Source organism: Pristiophorus japonicus, chromosome 19, assembly GCF_044704955.1.
Source record: "Pristiophorus japonicus isolate sPriJap1 chromosome 19, sPriJap1.hap1, whole genome shotgun sequence".
Classification (NCBI taxonomy): Eukaryota; Metazoa; Chordata; class Chondrichthyes; family Pristiophoridae; genus Pristiophorus; species Pristiophorus japonicus.
Window position 1 is genome coordinate 58,828,397 of NC_091995.1, and position 23,271 is coordinate 58,851,667.

General features: G+C 38.3%; 1 protein-coding gene across 1 annotated transcript; it reads right to left on the reverse strand.

Annotated features, from left to right (window-relative positions):
- Window positions 1-12,225: 12,225 nt before the first annotated feature.
- On the reverse strand, window positions 12,226-21,433 carry LOC139230238 (prestalk protein-like). Its single transcript, XM_070862070.1, has 8 exons — window positions 21,281-21,433; window positions 20,708-20,831; window positions 19,767-20,219; window positions 18,775-19,320; window positions 18,435-18,671; window positions 16,609-16,917; window positions 16,074-16,485; window positions 12,226-12,682 (listed from the first exon to the last, which is right to left on the reverse strand). Exons 1-8 carry the CDS (start codon window positions 21,431-21,433, stop codon window positions 12,226-12,228), a joined length of 2,691 nt encoding a protein of 896 aa, XP_070718171.1.
- Between the last annotated feature and the right edge of the window lie 1,838 nt (window positions 21,434-23,271).

Sequence of the window (23,271 nt, forward strand, 5' to 3'; positions counted from 1 at the left end):
CAGCTCCAGAATAAGCACTGATACTGTCAGTAATTTCAGCTCTATATTCAGTACAGATACTGTCAGTAATATCAGCACTCTAATCAGTACAGATGCTGTCAGTCATATCAGCTCCATAATCCGTACAGATACTGACCGTAATATTAGCTCCATAATCAGCAACGATATTGTCAGTAATATCAGCTTCTATAATCAGTACAGGTACTGTCTATAATATCAGCTCTATAATCAGTACAGATACTCTGAGTAATATCAGCTCCATGATCATATAGATACTGTCAGTAACATCAGCTCTGTAATCATTACAGATATTGTCAGTAATATCACTCTTTAATTAGCACTGATATTGTCAGTAATATCAGATCTATAATCAGTACCGATACTGTCAGTAATATCAGCTCCATAATCAGTACAGATACTGTCAGTAATATCATTTCGATAATCAGTAAAGATACTGTCAGTAATATCAGCGCTGTAATCAGTACAGAAACTGTCAGTTACATCAGATCCATAATCGGCACAGATACTGTCAGTAATATCAGCTCCATAATCTGTACAGATACTGTCAATAATATCAGCCCTATAATCAGCACAGATACTATGAGTAATATCAGCAATATAATCAGCACATATTTTGTCAGTAATGTCAGCTCCATAAGCAGTACAGATACTGTCAGTAATATCAGCTCCATAATCAGTACATATACGGTCAATAATACCAGCTCCATAATCGGCGCTGATATTGTCAGTAATATCAGCTCTATAATCAGTACAGATACTGTCAGTAATATTAGCTATAATCAGTACAGATACTGTCAGTAATATTAGCTCTATAATCAGTACAGATACTGTCAGTAATATCAGCTCTATAATCACTACAGATACTGTCCGTAGAATCAGCTCCATAATCAGGACTGATACTGTCCGTAATATCAGCTCCATAATCAGTACATATACTGTCAGTAATATCAACTCTATAATCACTTCAGATACTGTCAGTAATATTAGCTTTACAATCAGTACAGTAACTGTTAGTAATATCAGCTCTATAATCAGCACAGATATTATCAGTAATATCAGCTCTTTCATCAGCAGAGATACTGTCAGTAATATCAGTTCCATAATCAGCAGAGATACTGTCAGTAAGATCAGCTCTATAATCAGCACAGATACTGTCAGTAACATCAGCTCCATAATCAGCACAGATACTCTCAGTAAAATCAGCTCGATAATCTGTACAGATATTGTCATAATACCAGCTCCATAATCAGCAGAGATATTGTCAGTAATATCAGCTCTTTATCAGTACAGATATTGTCAGTATTATCAGCTCCATAATCAGCCCAGATATTGTAACTAATATCAGCTCTCCAATCAGCAGAGATACTGTCAGTAAGATCAGCTCCATAATCAGCACAGATTTTGTCAGTAATTTCGGCTCCATAATCAGTACAAATACTGTCAGTAATATCAACTCCATAATCAGTACAGATTACTGACGCTAATATCAGATCCATAATCAGTACAGATATGGTCAGTATTATCAGCTCCAAAATCAGCACAGATACTGCCAGGAATATCAGCTTCATAATCAGCACGATACTGTCAGTAATATCAGCTCCATAATCAGTGAAAATACTGTCAGTAATATCAGCTCCATAATCAGTACATTTACTGACGCTAATATCAGCTCCATAATCAGTATAGATACTGGCAGTAATATCAGCTCCAAAATCAGCACAGATACTCTCAGTAATATCAGCTCTATAATCAGTACCGAAACTGTCAGTAATATCTGCTCCAAAATCAGCACTGATACTCTCAGTAATATCAGCTCTATAATCAGTACCGATATTGTCAGGAATATAAGTTCGATAATCAGTACAGATACTGTCAGTAATATCATCTATATAATCATTACAGATACAGTCAGTAATATCAGCTCGATAATCAGCACAGATATTTTCAGTAATATCAGCTCCATTATCAGTAGAGAGTCTCTCCGTAATGTCAGCTCCATAATCAGCACAACTACTGTCAGTAATATCAGCTCCATAATCAGTACATATGCTGTCAGTAATTTCAGCTCTATATTCAGTACAGATACTGCCAGTAATAGCAGCACTATAATCAGTACAGATGCTGTTAGTAATATCTGCTCTATAATCAGTACAGATACTGTCAATAATATCAGCTCTGTAATCATCACAGATACTATGAGTAATATCAGCTCTGTAATCAGCACATATATTGTTGGTAATATCAGCTCCATAATCAGTACAGATACTGCCACTTATATCAGCTCCATAATCAGTACATATACGGTCAATAATATCAATCCGTAATCAGCACCGATATTGTCAGTATTATCAGCTCTATAATCAGTACAGATACTGTCAGTAATATTAACTCTATAATCAGTACAGATACTCTCAGTAATAACAGCTCTATAATCAGTACAGATACTGTAAGTAATATCAGATCCATAATCACTACAGATTCTGTCCGTAATATCAGCTCCATAATCAGCACAGCTACAGACAGAAATAACTGCTCTATAATCAGCACAGATATTGTCAGTAATATCAGCTCGAAAATCAGTACAGATACAGTCAGTAACATTAGCTCTATAATCAGTACAGGTAGTTCCGTAATATCAGCTGTATAATCAACACAGATATTAACAGTAATATCAGCTCTATAATCAGTACAGATACTGTCAGTCATATCAGCTCCAGAATAAGCACTGATACTGTCAGTAATTTCAGCTCTATATTCAGTACAGATACTGTCAGTAATATCAGCACTCTAATCAGTACAGATGCTGTCAGTCATATCAGCTCCATAATCCGTACAGATACTGACCGTAATATTAGCTCCATAATCAGCAACGATATTGTCAGTAATATCAGCTTCTATAATCAGTACAGGTACTGTCTATAATATCAGCTCTATAATCAGTACAGATACTCTGAGTAATATCAGCTCCATGATCATATAGATACTGTCAGTAACATCAGCTCTGTAATCATTACAGATATTGTCAGTAATATCACTCTTTAATTAGCACTGATATTGTCAGTAATATCAGATCTATAATCAGTACCGATACTGTCAGTAATATCAGCTCCATAATCAGTACAGATACTGTCAGTAATATCATTTCGATAATCAGTAAAGATACTGTCAGTAATATCAGCGCTGTAATCAGTACAGAAACTGTGAGTTACATCAGATCCATAATCGGCACAGATACTGTCAGTAATATCAGCTCCATAATCTGTACAGTTACTGTCAATAATATCAGCCCTATAATCAGCACAGATACTATGAGTAATATCAGCAATATAATCAGCACATATTTTGTCAGTAATGTCAGCTCCATAAGCAGTACAGATACTGTCAGTAATATCAGCTCCACAATCAGTACATATACGGTCAATAATACCAGCTCCATAATCGGCGCTGATATTGTCAGTAATATCAGCTCTATAATCAGTACAGATACTGTCAGTAATATTAGCTATAATCAGTACAGATACTGTCAGTAATATTAGCTCTATAATCAGTACAGATACTGTCAGTAATATCAGCTCTATAATCACTACAGATACTGTCCGTAGAATCAGCTCCATAATCAGGACTGATACTGTCCGTAATATCAGCTCCATAATCAGTACATATACTGTCAGTAATATCAACTCTATAATCACTTCAGATACTGTCAGTAATATCAGCTTTACAATCAGTACAGTAACTGTTAGTAATATCAGCTCTATAATCAGCACAGATATTATCAGTAATATCAGCTCTTTCATCAGCAGAGATACTGTCAGTAATATCAGTTCCATAATCAGCAGAGATACTGTCAGTAAGATCAGCTCTATAATCAGCACAGATACTGTCAGTAACATCAGCTCCATAATCAGCACAGATACTCTCAGTAAAATCAGCTCGATAATCTGTACAGATATTGCCATAATACCAGCTCCATAATCAGCAGAGATATTGTCAGTAATATCAGCTCTTTAATCAGTACAGATATTGTCAGTATTATCAGCTCCATAATCAGCCCAGATATTGTAACTAATATCAGCTCTACAATCAGCAGAGATACTGTCAGTAAGATCAGCTCTATAATCAGCACAGATACTGTCAGTAATATCAGGTCTATAAACAACACAGATATTGTCGGTAATATCAGCTCTATAATCAGTACAGATACTGCCAGTAATATCAGCTCCAAATTCAGCACATATACTCTCAGTAATATCAGCACTATAATCAGCACAGATATTTTCAGTAATATCATCTCTATAATCAGTACAGATACTGTCAGTAATATCAGCTCCATCATCAGCACAGATACTGTCAGTAATATCAGCTCCATAATCAGCACAGATTTTGTCAGTAATTTCGGCTCCATAATCAGTACAAATACTGTCAGTAATATCAACTCCATAATCAGTACAGATTACTGACGCTAATATCAGATCCATAATCAGTACAGATATGGTCAGTATTATCAGCTCCAAAATCAGCACAGATACTGCCAGGAATATCAGCTTCATAATCAGCACGATACTGTCAGTAATATCAGCTCCATAATCAGTGAAAATACTGTCAGTAATATCAGCTCCATAATCAGTACATTTACTGACGCTAATATCAGCTCCATAATCAGTATAGATACTGGCAGTAATATCAGCTCCAAAATCAGCACAGATACTCTCAGTAATATCAGCTCTATAATCAGTACCGAAACTGTCAGTAATATCTGCTCCAAAATCAGCACTGATACTCTCAGTAATATCAGCTCTATAATCAGTACCGATATTGTCAGGAATATAAGTTCGATAATCAGTACAGATACTGTCAGTAATATCATCTATATAATCATTACAGATACAGTCAGTAATATCAGCTCGATAATCAGCACAGATATTTTCAGTAATATCAGCTCCATTATCAGTAGAGAGTCTCTCCGTAATGTCAGCTCCATAATCAGCACAACTACTGTCAGTAATATCAGCTCCATAATCAGTACATATGCTGTCAGTAATTTCAGCTCTATATTCAGTACAGATACTGCCAGTAATAGCAGCACTATAATCAGTACAGATGCTGTTAGTAATATCTGCTCTATAATCAGTACAGATACTGTCAATAATATCAGCTCTGTAATCATCACAGATACTATGAGTAATATCAGCTCTGTAATCAGCACATATATTGTTGGTAATATCAGCTCCATAATCAGTACAGATACTGCCACTTATATCAGCTCCATAATCAGTACATATACGGTCAATAATATCAATCCGTAATCAGCACCGATATTGTCAGTATTATCAGCTCTATAATCAGTACAGATACTGTCAGTAATATTAACTCTATAATCAGTACAGATACTCTCAGTAATAACAGCTCTATAATCAGTACAGATACTGTAAGTAATATCAGATCCATAATCACTACAGATGCTGTCCGTAATATCAGCTCCATATTCAGTAGAGATTCTGTCCGTAATATCAGCTCCATAATCAGCACAGCTACAGACAGAAATAACTGCTCTATAATCAGCACAGATATTGTCAGTAATATCAGCTTGAAAATCAGTACAGATACAGTCAGTAACATTAGCTCTATAATCAGTACAGGTAGTTCCGTAATATCAGCTGTATAATCAACACAGATATTAACAGTAATATCAGCTCTATAATCAGTACAGATACTGTCAGTCATATCAGCTCCAGAATAAGCACTGATACTGTCAGTAATTTCAGCTCTATATTCAGTACAGATACTGTCAGTAATATCAGCACTCTAATCAGTACAGATGCTGTCAGTCATATCAGCTCCATAATCCGTACAGATACTGACCGTAATATTAGCTCCATAATCAGCAACGATATTGTCAGTAATATCAGCTTCTATAATCAGTACAGATACTGTCTATAATATCAGCTCTATAATTAGTACAGATACAATCAGTAATATCAGCTCCATAATCAGTACAGATTCTGTGAGTAATATCAGCTCCATGATAATATAGATACTGTCAGTAACATCAGCTCTGTAATCATTGCAGATGTTGTCAGTAATATCACTCTTTAATTAGCACTGATATTGTCAGTAATATCAGCTCCATAATCAGTACAGATACTGTCAGTAATATCATTTCGATAATCAGTACAGATACTGTCAGTAATATCAGCTCTGTAATCAGTACAGACACTGTCAGGTACATCAGAAACATAATCGGCACAGATACTGTCAGTAATATCAGCTCCATAATCTGTACAGATACTGTCAATAATATCAGCTCTATAATCAGCACAGATACTATGAGTAATATCAGCAATATAATCAGCACATATTTTGTCAGTAATGTCAGCTCCATAAGCAGTACAGATACTGTCAGTAATATCAGCTCCATAATCAGTACATATATGGTCAATAACACCAGCTCCATAATCAGCGCTGATATTGTCAGTAATATCAGCTCTATAATCAGTACAGATACTGTCAGTAATATCAGCTCTATAATCAGCACTGATATTATCAGTAATATCAGCTCTTTCATCAGCAGAGATACTGTCAGTAATATCAGTTCCATAATCAGCAGAGATACTGTCAGTAAGATCAGCTCGATAATCTGTACAGATATTGTCAGTAATACCAGCTCCATAATCAGCAGAGATATTGTCAGTAATATCAGCTCTACAATCAGTAGAGATTCTCTCCGTAATATCAGCTCGAAAATCAGCACAGATACAGTCAGTAACATTAGCTCTATAATCAGTGCAGGAAGTGTCAGTAATATCAGTTCTATAATCAACACAGATATTGTCAGTAATATAAGCTTCATAATCAGAACAGATACTGCCAGTAATATCAGCTCCATAATCAGCACCGATATTGTCAGTAAGACCGGCTCCATAATCAGTACAGATAATGTCATTAATATCAGCTCCATAATCAGCACAGATACTGTCAGTAATATCAGCTCCATAATCCGTACAGATACTGACTGTAATATCAGCTCCATTATCAACAACGATATTGTCAGTAATATCAGCTCTATAATCAGTACACATACAGTCACTAATATCAGCTCGATAATCAGCACAGATATTGTCAGTAATATCAGCTCTATAATCTGTACCGATTCTGTCGGTAACATCAACTCTATAATCAGTGCAGATATTGTCAGTAACATCAGCTCCATAATCAGTAAAGGGGAGGGCATGAAACAGGAAATAAGGGGTGCATGCAATAAAGGTGTAGCAGTTATAATGGGTGACTTTAATATGCACATAGATTGGGCTAGCCAAACTGGAAGCAATACGGTGGAGGAGGATTTCCTGGAGTGCATAAGGGATGGTTTTCTAGACCAATATGTTGAGGAACCAACTAGGGGGGAGGCCATCTTAGACTGGGTGTTGTGTAATGAGAGAGGATTAATTAGCAATCTCATTGTGCGAGGCCCCTTGGGGAAGAGTGTCCATAATATGGTGGAATTCTGCATTAGGATGGAGAATGAAACAGTAAATTCAGAGACCATGGTCCAGAACTTAAAGAAGGGTAACTTTGAAGGTATGAGGCGTGAATTGGCTAGGATAGATTGGCGAATTATACTTAGGGGGTTGACTGTGGATGGGCAATGGCAGACATTTAGAGACCGCATGGATGAATTACAACAATTGTACATTCATGTCTGGCGTAAATATAAACAAGGGAAGGTGGCTCAACCGTGGCTATCTCGGGAAATCAGGGATAGTATTAAAGCCAAGGAAGTGGCATGCAAATTGGCCAGAAATAGCAGCGAAGCTGGGGACTGGGAGAAATTTAGAACTCAGCACAGGAGGACAAAGGGTTTGATTAGGGCAGGGAAAATGGAGTACGAGAAGAAGCTTGCAGGGAACATTAAGGTGGATTGCAAAAGTTTCTATAGGTATGTAAAGAGAAAAAGGTTAGTAAAGATAAACGTAGGTCCCCTGCAGTCAGAATCAGGGGAAGTCATAACGGGGAACAAAGAAATGGCAGACCAATTGAACAAGTACTTTGGTTCGGTATTCACTAAGGAGGATACAAACAACCTTCCGGATATAAAAGGGGCCAGAGGGTCTAGTAAGGAGGGGGAACTGAAGGAAATCTTTATTAGTCGGGAAATTGTGTTGGGGAAATTGATGGGATTGAAGGCCGATACATCCCCAGGGCCTGATGGACTGCATCCCAGAGTACTTAAGGAGGTGGCCTTGGAAATAGCGGATGCATTGACAGTCATTTTCCAACATTCCATTGACTCTGGATCATTTCCTATGGAGTGGAGGGTAGCCAATGTAACCCCACTTTTTAAAAAAGGAGGGAGAGAGAAAACAGGGAATTATAGACCGGTCAGCCTGACCTCAGTAGTGGGTAAAATGATGGAATCAATTATTAAGGATGTCATAGCAGTGCACTGGAAAATGGTGACATGATAGGTCCAAGTCAGCATGGATTTGTGAAAGGGAAATCATGCTTGACAAATCTTCTGGAATTTTTTGAGGATGTTTCCAGTAAAATGGACAAAGGAGAACCAGTTGATGTGGTATATTTGGACTTTCAGAAGGCTTTCGACAAGGTCCCACACAAGAGATTAACGTGCAAAGTTAAAGCACATGGGATTGGGGGAAGTGTGCTGACGTGGATTGAGAACTGGTTGTCAGACAGGAAGCAAAGAGTAGGAGTAAATGGGTACTTTTCAGAATGGCAGGCAGTGACTAGTGGGGTGCCGCAAGGTTCTGTGCTGGGGCCCCAGCTGTTTACATTGTACATTAATGATTTAGACGAGGGGATTAAATGCAGTATCTCCAAATTTGCGGATGACACTAAGTTGAGTGGCAATGTGAGCTGCGAGGAGGATGCTATGAGGCTGCAGAGTGACTTGGATAGGTTAGGTGAGTGGGCAAATGCATGGCAGATGAAGTATAATGTGGATAAATGTGAGGTTATCCACTTTGGTGGTAAAAACAGAGAGACAGACTATTATCTGAATGGTGACAGATTAGGAAAAGGGAAGGTGCAACGAGACCTGGGTGTCATGGTACATCAGTCATTGAAGGTTAGCATGCAGGTACAGCAGGCGGTTAAGAAAGCAAATGGCATGTTGGCCTTCATAGCGAGAGGATTTGAGTACAGGGGCAGGGAGGTGTTGCTACAGTTGTACAGGGCCTTGGTGAGGCCACACCTGGAGTATTGTGTACAGTTTTGGTCTCCTAACTTGAGGAAGGACATTCTTGCTATTGAGGGAGTGCAGCGAAGATTCACCAGACTGATTCCCGGGATGGCGGGACTGACCTATCAAGAAAGACTGGATCAACTGGGCTTGTATTCACTGGAGTTCAGAAGAATGAGAGCGGACCTCATAGAAACGTTTAAAATTCTGACAGGTTTAGACAGGTTAGATGCAGGAAGAATGTTCCCAATGTTGGGGAAGTCCAGAACCAGGGGTCACAGTCTGAGGATAAGGGGTAAGCCATTTAGGACCGAGATGAGGAGAAACTTCTTCACCCAGAGAGTGGTGAACCTGTGGAATTGTCTACCACAGAAAGTAGTTGAGGCCAATTCACTAAATATATTCAAAAGGGAGTTAGATGAAGTCCTTACTACTCGGGGGATCAAGGGTTATGGCGAGAAAGCAGGAAGGGGGTACTGAAGTTTCATGTTCAGCCATGAACTCATTGAATGGCGGTGCAGGCTAGAAGGGCTGAATGGCCTGCTCCTGCACCTATTTTCTATGTTTCTATGTTTCTAATATCAGCTCCATAACCAGCACAGATACTGTCTGAAATATCAGCTCTATAATCAGTGCAGGTACTGTTCGTAACATCTGCTCCATAATCAGCACAGATACTGTCAGTAATTTCATCTCAATCATCAGTAGAGATCCTGTCAGTAATATCCGCTCTATAATTAGTATAGATATTGTCAATAATATCAGCTCCATAATCAGCACAGATAGTGTCAGTAATATCAGCTCTATAATCAGCACAGATACTGTCAGTAATATCAGCTCAATAATCAATGCAGATAATGTCAGTAATATCAGCTCCATAATTAGCACAGATACTCTCAGTAATATCAGCTCCATAATCTGCACAGATATTGTCAGTAATCTCGGCTCCATAATCAGTACAGGTACTGTCAGTAATATCAGCTCCATAATCAGTACATATACTGTCAGTAATTTGAGCTCTATATTCTGTACAGATACTGTCAGTAATAGCAGCACGATAATCAGTACAGATGCTGTTAGTAATATCTGCTCTATAATCAGTACAGATACTGTCAATAATATCAGCTCTGTAATCATCACAGATACTATGAGTAATATCAGCTCTGTAATCAGCACATATATTGTGGGTAATATCAGCTCCATAAGCAGTACAGATACTGCCACTTAGATCAGCTCCATAATCAGTACATATACGGTCAATAATATCAGCTCCATAATCAGCGCCGATATTGTCAGTAATATCAGTTCTATAATCAGTACAGATACTGTCTGTAATATTAACCCTATAATCAGTACAGATACTGTCAGTAATAACAGCTCTATAATCAATACAGATACTGTAAGTAATATCAGCTCCATTATCCGTACAGATACTGACCGTAATATCAGCTCCATAATCAGCGCCGATATTGTCAGTAATATCAGTTCTATAATCAGTACAGATACTGTCTGTAATATTAACCCTATAATCAGTACAGATACTGTCAGTAATAACAGCTCTATAATCAATACAGATACTGTAAGTAATATCAGCTCCATTATCCGTACAGATACTGACCGTAATATTAGCTCCATAATCAGCAACAATATTGTCAGTAATATCAGCTTCTATAATCAGTACAAATACTGTCAGTAATATCAGCTCTATAATCAGTACATATACAGTCAGTAATATCAGCTCCATAATCAGCACAGATATTTTCAGTAATATCAGCTCCATAATCAGTAGAGATTCTCTCCGTAATATCAGCTCCATAATCAGCACAGATACTGTCATTAATATCAGCTCCATAATCTGCACAGATATTGTCAGTAATGTCGGCTCCATAATCAGTGCAGGTAATGTCAGTAATATCAGCTCCATAATCAGTACATATACTGTCAGTGATATCAGCTCCATACTCAGTACAGATACTTTCAGCAATATCAGCTCTGCATTCATTACTGATATTGTCAGTAATATCAGCTCCTATAATCAGCACTGATATTGTCCTATATATCAGCTCCATAATCAGTACATCTAGTGTCAGTAATATCAGCTCAATAATCAACACAGATATTGTCAGTAAAATCAGCTCGATAATCAGTACAGATACTGCCAGGAATATCAGCTCAATAATTAGCACAGATATTTTCAGTAATATCGGCTCCATAATCAGTACAGATACTATCAGTAATATCAGCTTCATAATGAGTACAGATACTGACCAAAATATCAGTCCATAATCAGCACAGATACTGTCAGTAATATCAGCTGCAGAATAAGCACTGATACTGTCAATAATTCCAGCTCTACATTCAGTACAGATACTGTCAGTAATAGCAGCACGATAATCAGTACAGATGCTGTTAGTAATATCTGCTCTATAATCAGTACAGATACTGTAAATAATATCAGCTCTGTAAGCATCACAGATACTATGAGTAATATCAGCTCCATAATCTGTACAGATACTGTCAGTAACATCAGCTCTGTAATCATTACAGATATTGTCAGTAATGTCACTCTTTAATCAGCACTGATATTGTCAGTAATATCAGCTCTATAATCAGTACCGATACTGTCAGTAATATCAGCTCCATAATCAGTACAGATACTGTCAGTATTATCATTTCGATAATCAGTACAGATAATGTCAGTAATATCAGCTCTGCAATCAGTACAGATACTGTCAGTTACATCAGCTCCATAATCGGCACAGATACTGTCAGTAATATCAGCTCCATAATCTGTACAGATACTGTCAGTAATATCAGCACTATAATCAGTACAGATACTGTCAATAATATCAGCTCCATATTAAGCACAGATACTGTCAGTAATATCAGCTCTGTAATCAGTACAGATACTGTCAGTTACATCAGCTCCATAATCGGCACAGATACTGTCAGTAATATCAGCTCTATAATCAGCACAGATATTGTCAGTAAGATCAGCTCTATAATCAGCACAGATAGTCAGTAATATCAGCACGATAATCAGCACAGTAATTGTCACTAATATCAGCTCTATAATCAGTACAGATACTGTAAGTAATATCAGCTCCATATTCACTGCAGATGCTGTCCGTAATATCAGCTCCATAATCAGTAGATATTCTGTCCGTAATATCAGCTCGAAAATCAGCACAGATACAGTCAGTAACATTAGCTCTATAATCAGTGCAGGAAGTGTCAGTAATATCAGTTCTATAATCAACACAGATATTGTCAGTAATATAAGCTTCATAATCAGAACAGATACTGTCAGTAATATCAGCTCCATAATCAGCACCGATATTGTCAGTAATATCAGCTCTATAATCAGTACAGATACTGTCAGTAATATCAGCTCCATAATCAGCACAGATACTGTCAGTAATATCAGTTCGATAATCAATACAGATACTGTCAGTAATATGGCTGTACAATCAGTACAGATACTGTCAGTAATATGAGCTGCATAATCAGTACATGTACTGTCAGTAATATCAGCTCGATAATCAGCACAGATATTGTCAGTAATATCAGCTCTATAATCTGCACCGATTCTGTCGGTAACATCAACTCTATAATCAGCACAGATATTGTCAGTAACATCAGCTCCATAATCAGTACAGGGGAGGGCATCAAACAGGAAATAAGGGGTGCATGCAATAAAGGTGTAGCAGTTATAATGGGTGACTTTAATATGCACATAGATTGGGCTAGCCAAACTGGAAGCAATACGGTGGAGGAGGATTTCCTGGAGTGCATAAGGGATGGTTTACTAGACCAATATGTTGAGGAACCAACTAGGGGGGAGGCCATCTTAGACTGGGTGTTGTGTAATGAGAGAGGATTAATTAGCAATCTCATTGTGCGAGGCCCCTTGGGAAAGGGTGTCCATAATATGGTGGAATTCTGCATTAGGACGGAGAATGAAACAGTAAATTCAGAGACCATGGTCCAGAACTTAAAGAAGGGTAACTTTGAAGGTATGAGGCGTGAATTGGCTAGGATAGATTGGCGAATTATACATAGAAACATAGAAACATAGAAAATAGGTGCAGGAGTAGGCCATTCGGCCCTTCGAGCCTGCACCACCATTCAATAAGATCATGGCTGATCATTCCCACGCCCAGTGCGACCCCTCCCACGCACAGAGCGCCCCCTCCCATGCCCGGAGCGACCCCACCCACGCCCGGAGCGACCCCTCCCATGCCTGGAGCGACACCTCACACGCCCGGAGCGACCCCTCCCACGCCCGGAGCGACCCCTCCCACACCCGGAGTAACCCCTCCCACACCCAGAACCACCCCTCCCACACCCAGAACGACCCCTCCCACACCATACTTAGGGGGTTGACTGTGGATGGGCAATGGCAGACATTTAGAGACCGTATGGATGAATTACAACAATTGTACATTCCTGTCTGGCGTAAATATAAACAAGGGAAGGTGGCTCAACCGTGGCTATCTAGGGAAATCAGGGATAGTATTAAAGCCAAGGAAGTGGCATACAAATTGGCCAGAAATAGCAGCGAAGCTGGGGACTGGGAGAAATTTAGAACTCAGCACAGGAGGACAAAAGGTTTGATTAGGGCAGGGAAAATGGAGTACGAGAAGAAGCTTGCAGGGAACATTAAGGTGGATTGCAAAAGTTTCTATAGGTATGTAAAGAGAAAAAGGTTAGTAAAGACAAACGTAGGTCCCCTGCAGTCAGAATCAGGGGAAGTCATAACGGGGAACAAAGAAATGGCAGACCAATTGAACAAGTACTTTGGTTCGGTATTCACTAAGGAGGATACAAACAACCTTCCGGATATAAAAGGGGTCAGAGGGTCTAGTAAGGAGAGGGAACTGAAGGAAATCTTTATTAGTCGGGAAATTGTGTTGGGGAAATTGATGGGATTGAAGGCCGATAAATCCCCAGGGTCTGATGGACTGCATCCCAGAGTACTTAAGGAGGTGGCCTTGGAAATAGCGGATGCATTGACAGTCATTTTCCAACATTCCATTGACTCTGGATCAGTTCCTATGAAGTGGAGGGTAGCCAATGTAACCCCACTTTTTAAAAAAGGAGGGAGAGAGAAAACAGGGAATTATAGACCGGTCAGCCTGACCTCAGTAGTGGGTAAAATGATGGAATCAATTATTAAGGATGTCATAGCAGTGCATCTGGAAAATGGTGACATGATAGGTCCAAGTCAGCATGAATTTGTGAAAGGGAAATCATGCTTGACAAATCTTCTGGACTTTTTTGAGGATGTTTCCAGTAAAATGGACAAAGGAGAACCAGTTGATGTGGTATATTTGGACTTTCAGAAGGCTTTCGACAAGGTCCCACACAAGAGATTAATGTGCAAAGTTAAAGCACATGGGATTGGGGGAAGTGTGCTGACGTGGATTGAGAACTGGTTGTCAGACAGGAAGCAAAGAGTAGGAGTAAACGGGTACTTTTCAGAATGGCAGGCAGTGACTAGTGGAGTGCCGCAAGGTTCTGTGCTGGGGCCCTAGCTGTTTACATTGTACATTAATGATTTAGACGAGGGGATTAAATGCAGTATCTCCAAATTTGCGGATGACACTAAGTTGAGTGGCAATGTGAGCTGCGAGGAGGATGCTATTAGGCTGCAGAGTGACTTGGATAGGTTAGGTGAGTGGGCAAATGCATGGCAGATGAAGTATAATGTGGATAAATGTGAGGTTATCCACTTTGGTGGTAAAAACAGAGAGACAGACTATTATCTGAATGGTGACAGATTAGGAAAAGGGAAGGTGCAACGAGACCTTCGTGTCATGGTACATCAGTCATTGAAGGTTAGCATGCAGGTACAGCAGGCGGTTAAGAAAGCAAATGGCATGTTGGCCTTCATAGCGAGGGGATTTGAATACAGGGGCAGGGAGGTGTTGCTACAGTTGTACAGGGCCTTGGTGAGGCCACACCTGGAGTATTGTGTACAGTTTTGGTCTCCTAACTTGAGGAAGGACATTCTTGCTATTGAGGGAGTGCAGCGAAGATTCACCAGATTGATTTCCGGGATGGCGGGACTGACCTATCAAGAAAGATTGGATCAACTGTGCTTGTATTCACTGGAGTTCAGAAGAATGAGAGGGGACCTCATAGAAACGTTTAAAATTCTGACAGGTTTAGACAGGTTAGATGCAGGAAGAATGTTCCCAATGTTGGGGAAGTCCAGAACCAGGGGTCACAGTCTGAGGATAAGGGGTAAGCCATTTAGGACCGAGATGAGGAGAAACTTCTTCACCCAGAGAGTGGTGAACCTGTGGAATTCTCTACCACAGAAAGTAGTTGAGGCCAATTCACTAAATATATTCAAAAGGGAGTTAGATGAAGTCCTTACTACTCGGGGGATCAAGGGTTATGGCGAGAAAGCAGGAAGGGGGTACTGAAGTTTCATGTTCAGCCATGAACTCATTGAATGGCGGTGCAGGCTAGAAGGGCTGAATGGCCTGCTCCTGCACCTATTTTCTATGTTTCTATGTTTCTATGTTTCTAATATCAGCTCCATAATCAGCACAGATACTGTCCGCAATATCAGCTCCATAATCAGCACAGATACTGTCAGTAATTTCATCTCAATCATCAGTAGAGATCCTGTCAGTAATATCCGCTCTATAATTAGTATAGATATTGTCAATAATATCAGCTCCATAATCATCACAGATATTGTCAGTACTATCAGCTCTATAATCAGCACAGATACTCTCAGTAACATCAGCTCCCTAATCAGCACTGATACTGTCAGTAATATCAGCTCGAGAATCAGCACAAATACTGTCAGTAAATCAGCTCTATAATCAGTACAGACACTGTCAGTAATATCAGCTCCATAATCACTACAGCTACTTTCCGTAATAACAGCACCATAATCAGTAGAGATTCTGCCGTAATATCAGCTCCATAATCAGTACAGATAATGTCAGTAATATCAGCTCCATAATCAGTGCAGATACTGTCAGTCATATCTGACCCATAATCAGCAAAGATACTGTCAGTAATATCAGCTCCATAATCATTACAGATACTGTCAGTAATATCAGCTCCATAATCAGGACACATATTGTCCGCAATATCAGCTCCATAATCAGCACAGATACTGTCAGTAATTTCATCGCAATCATCAGTAGAGATCCTGTCAGTAATATCCGCTCTATAATTAGTATAGATATTGTCAATAATATCAGCTCCATAATCAGCACAGATATTGTCAGTAATATCAGCTGCATAAATAGCACAGATACGGTCAGTAATATCAGCTCCATAATCATCACAGATACTGTCAGTAATATGTCATACATAATCAGTGCAGATGATGTCAGTAATATCAGCTTCACAATCCGTACAGATAGTGTCAGTAATATCAACTCCATAATCAGTATATATATTTTCAGTAATATCAGCTCCATTATCAACGCAGATATTGACTGTAATATCAGCACGATAATCAGTACAGATGCTGTCAGTAATATCAGCTCCATAATCAGCACGGATATTCTCAGCAATATCAGCTCTATAATCAGCACCGATATTGTCAGTAATATAAGCTCCATAATCAGTCCAGATACTGTCAGTAATATCAGCTCCAGAATCAGCACAGATACGGTCAGTAATATCAGCTCTGTAATCAGCACCGATATTGTCGGTAATATCAGCTCCATAATCAGTTCAGATACTGTCAGTAATATCAGCTCTGTAATCAGCACCGATATTGTCGGTAATATCAGCTCCATAATCAGTTCAGATACTGTCAGTAATATCAGCTCCATAATCAGTACAAATGCTGTCAGTAATATCAGCTCTATAATCAGCACCGATATTGTCAGTAATATCAGCTCTATAATCAGCACAGATACTGTCAGTAATATCAGCTCTATAATCAGTACAGATATTGTCAGTAATATCAGCTCCATAATCACTACAGATACTTTCCATAATATCAGCTCCATAATGAGTAGAGATTCTGCTGTAATATCAGCTCCATAATCAGCACAGATACTGTGAGTAATATCAGCTCTATTATCAGCACAGATACTGGCAGTAATATCAGCTCTCAAATGAGCAAAGTAACTGTCAGTAAAATCAGCTCTATAATCAGTACAGGTATTGTCAGCAGTATCAGCTCTATAATCAACACAGATATTGTCAAAATATTCGCTCTATAATCATTACAGATACTGTCAGTAATATGAGCTCCAAAATCAGCACAGATACGATCAGTAATATCAGCTCTATATTCAGCACAGATATTGTCCTGAATATTAGCTCGATAATGAATTCAGATACTGTCAGTAATATCAGCTCCAGAACCAGCCCTGATACTGTCAGTAATATCAGCTCCATAAACAGCACAGATATTGTCAGTAATATCAGCTCCATAATCAGTGCAAATACTTTCAGTAATATCAGCTCCATAAACAGCACAGATATTGTCAGTAATATCAGCTCCATAATCAGTCCAGATACTGTCAGTAATATCAGCTCCAGAATCAGCACAGATACGGTCAGTAATATCAGCTCTGTAATCAGCACCGATATTGTCAGTAATATGAGCTCCATAATCAGTTCAGATACTGTCAGTAATATCAGCTGGATAATCAGTACAAATGATGTCAGTAATATCAGCTCTATAATCAGTACCGATACTGTCAGTAATATATGCTCGATAATCAGTACAGATACTCTCAGTAATATCAGCTCTGTAATCAGCACAGATGCTGTCATATTATCAGCTCCTTTATCAGTACAGATAGTGTCAGGAATATCAGCTCCATAATCAGTTCAGATACTGTCAGTAATACCAGCTCCATAATCATTACAGATACTGTCAGTAATATCAGCTCGATAATCAGTACAGATATTGTCGGTAATATCAGCTCCAGAATCAGTGCAAATACTGTCAGTAATATCCCTATCATTACAGATAGTGAATGTAATATCAGCTCAATAATCAGCAACGATATTGTAAGTATTATCAGCTCTATAATCAGGACAGATACTGTCAGTAATATCAGCTCTGTAATCATTACAGATATTGTCAGTAATATCAGCTCTATAATCAGTACCGATACTATCAGTAATATATGCTCGATAATCAGTACAGATACTCTCAGTAATATCAGCTCTGTAATCAGCACAGATGCTGTCATAATATCAGCTCCTCTATCAGTACAGATAGTGTCAAGAATATCAGCTCCATAATCAGTACAGATAATGTCAATAATATCAGCTCCATAATCAGTGCAGATACTGTCAGTCATATCTGCTCCATCATCAGCACAGATACTGTCGGTAATATCAGCTCCATAATCAGTGCGGATACTGTCAGTAATATCAGCTCGATAAGCAGCACAGATATTGCCAGTAATATCAGCTCTATAATCTGTATCGATACTGTCGGTAACATCAGCTCCAAAATCAGAACAGATATTGTCGGTAATATCAGCACCATAATCAGTACAGAAACTGTCAGTAAATATCAGCTCCATAATCAGCACAGATACTGCCCGTACTGTTCGCTCCATAACCAGCATAGATACTGTCAGTAATATCAGTTCCATATTCAGCACAGATACTGTCAGTAATATCAGCTCCATAATCAGCACAGATATTGTCACTAATATCAGCTCTATAATCAGCACAGGTACTGTCAGTAATATGAGCTCTATAATCAGTACACATACTGTCAGTAATATTAGCTCCACAATCAGTACAGATAATGTCCGTAATATCCGCTGCAGAACCAGCCCTGATACTGTCAGTAATATCAGCTCTATAATCAGAACCGATATTGTCAGTAATATCAGCTCCATAATCAGTCCCGATACTGTCAGTAATATCAGCTCTATAATCTGTACAGATAATGTCGGTAACATCTGCTCTACAATCAGCACCGATATTGTCAGTAATATCAGCTCCATAATCAGTCCAGATACTGTCAGTAATATCAGCTCTATAATCAGCACAGATACTTTCAGTAATATCAGCTCCATAATCAGCACAGACACTGACAGTGATATTAGCTCCACAATCAATACAGATACTGTCAGTAATATCATCTCCATAATCAGCACAGATATTGTCAGTAATATCAGCTCCATAATCAGCACGGTCATTCTCAGTAATATCAGCTCTATAAATAGTACAGATATTGTCAGTAATATCTGCCCTATAATCAGTACAGATATTATCAGTAATATCAGCTCCATAATCAGGACAGATATTGCCTGTAATATCAGCTCCATAATCAGCACAGATACTGTCAGTAATTTCATTTCAATCATCAGTAGAGATCCTGTCAGTAATATCCGCTCTATAATTAGTATAGATATGGTCAATAATATCAGCTCCATAATCAGCACAGATACAGTCAGTAACATCACCTCCCTAATCAGCACAGATATTGTCAGTAATATCAGCTCTATAATCAGTACCGATACTATCAGTAATATCAGCTCGAGAATCAGTACAGATACTGTCAGTACATCAGCTCTATAATCAGTACAGACACTGTCAGTAATATCATCTCCATAATCAGTACAGATAAAGTCAGTAATATCAGCTCCATAATCAGTGCAGATACTGTCAGTCATATCTGCCCCATAATCAGCAAAGATACTATCAGTAATATCAGCTCCATAATCATTGCAGATACTGTCAGTAATATCAGCTCGATAATCAGTACAGATACTGTCATTACAATCAGCACCATAATCAGTACACATACTGTCAGTAATATTAGCTCCATAATCAATAAAGATACTGTCCGTAATATCAGCTCCATAATCAGCACAGTTATTGTCAGTAATATCAGCTCCATAATCAGCACGGATATTCTCAGCAATATCGGCTCTATAAATAGTAGAGATATTGTCAGTAATATCAGCTCTATAATCTGTACAGATACTGTCGGTAACATCAGCTCTATAATCAGCACCGATATTGTCAGTAATATCAGCTCCATAATCAGCACAGATACTGTCAGTAATATCAGCTCTATAATCAGCACCGATATTGTCAGTAATATCAGCTCTATAATCAGTACAGATATTGTCAGTAATATCAGCTCTATAATCAGTACAGATATTGTCAGTAATATCAGCTCTCTAATCAGCACCGATATTGTCAGTAATATCAGCTCTATAATCAGCACAGATATTGTCAGTAATATCAGCTCTATAATCAGCACCGATATTGTCAGTAATATCAGCTCTATAATCAGGACAGATATTGTCAGTAATATCAGCTCTATAATCAGCACCGATATTGTCAGTAATATCAGCTCTATAATCAGCACAGATACTGTCAGTAATATCAGCTCTATAATCAGTACAGATATTGTCAGTAATATCAGCTCCATAATCACTACAGATACTTTCCATAATATCAGCTCCATAATGAGTAGAGATTCTGCCGTAATATCAGCTCTATAATCAGCACAGATACTGTCAGTAATATCAGCTCTATTATCAGCACAGATACTGGCAGTAATATCAGCTCCCAAATGAGCACAGTAACTGTCAGTAAAATCAGCTCTATAATCAACACAGGTATTGTCAAAATATTCGCTCTATAATCATTACAGATACTGTCAGTAATATGAGCTCCAAAATCAGCACAGATACGATCAGTAATATCAGCTCTATATTCAGCACAGATATTGTCCTGAATATTAGCTCGATAATGAATTCAGATACTGTCAGTAATATCAGCTCCAGAACCAGCCCTGATACTGTCAGTAATATCAGCTCCATAAACAGCACAGATATTGTCAGTAATATCAGCTCCATAATCAGTGCAAATACTGTCAGTAATATCCGCTCCCTAATCATTACAGATAGTGAACGTAATATCAGCTCAATAATCAGCAACGATACTGTCAGTAATATCAGCTCTATAATCAGGAGAAACTGTCAGTAATATCAGCTCTGTAATCATTACAGATATTGTCAGTAATATCAGCTCTATAATCAGTACCGATACTGTCAGTAATATATGCTCGATAATCAGTACAGATACTCTCAGTAATATCAGCTCTGTAATCAGCACAGATGCTGTCATAATATCAGCTCCTTTATCAGTACAGATATTGTCAGGAATATCAGCTCCATAATCAGTACAGGTAATGTCAGTAATATCAGTTCCATAATCAGTGCAGATACTGTCAGTCATATCTGCTCCATCATCAGCACAGATACTGTCAGTAATATCAGCTCCATAATCATTACAGATACTATCAGTAATATCAGCTCGATAATCAGTACAGATATTGACGGTAATATCAGCTCCATAATTAGTGCGGATACTGTCAGTAATATCAGCTCGATAATCAGCACAGATATTGCCAGCAATATCAGCTCTATAATCTGTATCGATACTGTCGGTAACATCAGCTCCAAAATCAGAACAGATATTGTCGGTAATATCAGCACCATAATCAGTACAGAAACTGTCAGTAAATATCAGCTCCATAATCAGCACAGATACTGCCCGTAAAGTTCGCTCCATAACCAGCATAGATACTGTCAGTAATATCAGCTCCATAATAAGCACAGATACTGTCTGCAATATCAGTTCCATATTCAGCACAGATACTGTCAGTAATTTCAGCTCCATAATCAGCACAGATATTGTCACTAATATCAGCTCTATAACCAGCACAGGTACTGTCAGTAATATGAGCTCTACAATCAGCACCGATATTGTCAGTAATATCAGATCCATAATCAGTCCAGATACTGTCAGTAATATCAGCTCTACAATCAGTACAGATACTGTCAGTAATATCAGCTCCATAATCAGCACAGACACTGTCAGTGATATTAGCTCCACAATCAATACAGATACTGTCAGTAATATCTGCCCTATAATCAGTACAGATATTGTCAGTAATATCAGCTCCATAATCAGGACAGATACTGTCTGTAATATCAGCTCCATAATCAGCACAGATACTGTCAGTCATATCAGCTCCATAATCAGTACAGATACTGTCAGTAAGATCAGCTCCATAATCAGTACAGATATTGTCCGTAATACCAGCTCCATAATCAGTGGAGATACTGTCAGTGATGTCACCTCTATAATCAGTACAGATACTGTCAGAAATATCAGCTCCATAATTAGCACAGATACTCTAAGTAATATCAGCTCCATAATCCGCACAGATACTGTAAGTAATATCAGCTGCATAATCAGCACAGATATTGCCAGTAATATCAGCAACATAATCAGTACACATGCTGTCAGTAATATCAGCTCCATAATTAGCACGGATATTGTCAGTAATATCAGCTCCATAATCAGAACATATATTGTCGTTGATATCAGCTCCATTATTAGCACATATATTGTTAGTTATAATAGATCCATAATTAGCACAGATACTGTCAGTAATATCAGCTCTATAATCAATACAGATACTGTCCATAATAGCAGCTCCATAATCAGTACAGGTACCGTCAGTCATATCAGCTCTACAAATCATTACAGATACTGTCAGTAATATCAGCTCTATAATCAGTACAGTTATTGTCCGTAATATCAGCTCCATAATCAGGACAGATACTGTCAGTCATATTAGCTCTATAATCAGCACAGATATGTTCAAAATATCAGCCCCATAATCAGTACAGATACTGTCAGTAATATCAGATCCATAATCAGTACAAATACTGTCGGTAATATCAGTTCCACAATCAGCATAGATACTGTCAGTAATATCAGCTCCATAATCAGTACAGATACTGTCAGTAATATCAGCTCTATAATCAGCACAGACACTGTCATCAATTTCAGCTCCATAATCAGCACAGATATTGACAGTAATATCAGCTCCACAATCAGTGGAGATACTGTTAGTAATATCAACTCCATAATCAGTACAGATACAGTCAGTAATTTCAGCTCTATATTCAGTACAGATACCGTCAGGAATATCAGCTCCATAATCATTACAGATACTGTCAATAATATCAGCTCCATAATCAGCACAGATACTGTAAGTAATA